Genomic DNA, 3,103 nt, shown 5'->3' on the forward strand with positions numbered 1-3,103 from the left:
ATGGCTTTTAAATCAAATTCTCTTTTGACTCTTCCAATAACGATAGTAATTGCTTCCACCTGGTGTCATGCTTTTGATGTAATCGATAATCAAAAGTTACTAAATTCGTTTGAAGTCGTATTGAATACTCTAGATCCGTCTCTATCAAATGATGATTGGCAACTCATACAAGATCCAAAAAATCCTAAAGTGGTGGACATAGCAAAATTTGCAGTAAATAGTGAAAATATCATATCACTAGATGTTCAATTGAGACTTGAGAGTGTGTTGAGTGGAAGATTTCGAGTTGATAACAATGGTACCACTTATGAATTGTCAATTATTGCTATAGATTTCGATGAAGAGAGTGAATATAAAACGATTGTTTTCGAAAATTCTAAGGATATTGTTAGAAAACTCGTTTCCTTTACTTGGATAAAACGTAAAGGTATACACAATTAGATGTTAATTATTTGAAGACTATGTTTTTAAATAAACAACTCAAAGTTAGTATTTTATTTTATGTTACTTACTCTTTTGTCTATGTTAATTGTGTGTGATTGAATTTTCTCTTTTTTTTTTCTTCATGATATCCATAAACCATCCTCAAATCATGTATGTATAAATATTTTTTTTCCTTTTAGTCCATGCCTCATATATTTTTGTTTATCATATACACTAAATAATGAGAGGAGGAAAAAGAGAAGCGAGATAGGAGGGAGGCGAGCGAGATGCCCATATACGAGTAAATTACACTAGATACATATATTTGAGATACCAGATATAATGAAAGAGGAGAGAGAATAGTGAGATAAGAGAGAGGCAAGAGGGTCAGATACATGCGAATGTATTTCGATAAGTAACCCTAAATTTTAAGCCCACAAAATTGAGAATCCACGAACATAAGCCCAACTAGATGTTTCAATATATTCTTATTAGTTTACAAAAATATTCAAAAAATCTCAATATTTATTACATAATCTCCTATAAAGGAAAAGAATAAAAACGAAGAAGATTATATTTTCATGTTATGTAAAAAAATTAAAAGCTCAATCACATTTTTCAATGTGAAAAGCTAATATAAATATTAGACATACACTTCACAATTCTCACAAATCACAAACTTACAATTTATATAAATGGCTATCCAAATATACATCTTACTCCTACTCGTTACATTCTTAAATGCAATAAATTCAGTAAACAATTTCACTCCATTGGATTCTAAGGTCGATAAATTTTACAAACTTTGTTGCAAATAACGATCAAAAGTTAGTGAAATCGTTTGATCATGTATCAAATACTTTAGCTTTGTCCTAAAGTAATCGACGTTGCAAAATTTGCACCAAATGCGAAAAATAAAGAAATAAAAAGCAATGCCTATGAATTTTTGAAAGTGACGGATGGAAAATATAAAATTGTTAATGATGACATTACGTATTGTCTAGATATTGTTGGCATAAAATTCAACGAATTCGATGATGTTACGATTGTTTGTTTACAAAGTAGAAATAATATTAAAAAGCTCATTTCCTTTATAGACCGTCTCTTGTTATAGAGTAAAATATATGAGTATTTAAAAGTAGCTATTATTCAAAAAATAAATATACACAACTCTAATTTAGCATTGCATTTTATGTTACTTTCATGCCCTTTGTCTTCCTAATTTTTTATATGCTTCTAAGTTCTAACCAAATATGCTTTCAATTAATAAATTCTTCTCTTAAAAGAAAAAAGTGAATTTCAATTTTAATTCTTTATTCTTGTTACTCTTTCATATAGTAGTAATTGCTTCAATCTTGGGCCATGGTATTGCAACAAATGATGGGCCAAGCCCACTTGGTGAATGGCAGCCCATTAAGTACCCAAAATTGATGAAAATGGAGAATTTAGATGTTTTAAATAATGTTAATAATTATTATTATTTTTATTATTATTATTATTATAATAATATAATAATAATAATAATAAATAGAGAATCTAGATAAATCCGCTGCAACAAGTTCAACTAGAATAATGTTGATAGGAGAAATCAATCAGAATGGTTGTTACCCGTTATATTGTATTATTAATTTAAATATAATATTTATGATTATTATGTAATTATATTGTATCATTTAAATTCTTTGAAGCTAACAATGAAATGAGTCATTTTGTGTAACGATTAAATTGATGTGATTGCGTTAGTCTTTACTTATTATTTAATAATTGATCAATATATTTTTTTCTTTTATCCTATTTTTCAATAGTAACTTTGTCCCGTCCTCTACTTTCTCTCGTAAATTTATCATTCAAATTATGTATGTGTGACAACATATAACAATTAAGAACAATAAAATCTATCCGAACACTATATTCATTAAAACAATACAACACAATATAATACGATTTATAATAACCATCCAAACAAAGTATTACTTAACATTCTTGTTCATTTTCTCCTCGTACTTACCAAAAAAATAAAACTTACAAATATTTTTATGAGATATCACCTACTACATTAATTATACGATCCTTAAACGTAACAACAATGCTTCCATGATAATAATTTAAAAATTTTGTAAATATGAATAGGGAAAAGGGTCTGATATACCCCTCAACTTTATACACCCCTCGTTATAAAAGTGGCTCATATATACCCTTACCGTTATACAAACGGCTCACATATACCCCTGCCGCTACAAAATGGCTCACATATACCCTTCATTTAACGGAATTTTAAATAATTAGTTTTAAATTTATATTTATTACTTATAATTTTTAAAAAAAAATTATTTAGTGGTATATATGATTCTTCTATAAAAGTTCAAGGTATATTTTAATTTTTTTCATACATAAATTATTTTTTGACTTCTTTTATTATAATTATTTGAGTTTCTTATTCTTATTTTATTTTTTTCTTTCATTCCTTAGTTTAAAGAAAAAAAAATTAAACTATTTTTGTGTGTGTATTGTAATTTAATTTCGTATTCGAAAAAAATTTGGTCATCTACAATAAGTTTTACAAGAATATTAGTGAAACATAAATAAATTTGATTATCAAAATAATAATTATAAATTAGTCATTGAAACAAAAAAAAGTCATAAAAAATATGTTTGACGAGGATTAAATTTACTCATATGG

At 26.5% G+C, this 3,103-nt stretch overlaps 1 protein-coding gene across 1 annotated transcript; it reads left to right on the forward strand.

Moving 5' to 3' along the window:
- Nucleotides 1–441, forward strand: LOC107003592. Its single transcript, XM_015201921.1, has one exon. It carries the CDS (start codon nt 1–3, stop codon nt 439–441), a length of 441 nt encoding a protein of 146 aa, XP_015057407.1.
- The last annotated feature ends 2,662 nt before the right edge of the window (nt 442–3,103 follow it).

Source organism: Solanum pennellii, chromosome 11 (genome assembly GCF_001406875.1).
Source record: "Solanum pennellii chromosome 11, SPENNV200".
Classification (NCBI taxonomy): domain Eukaryota; kingdom Viridiplantae; phylum Streptophyta; class Magnoliopsida; order Solanales; family Solanaceae; genus Solanum; species Solanum pennellii.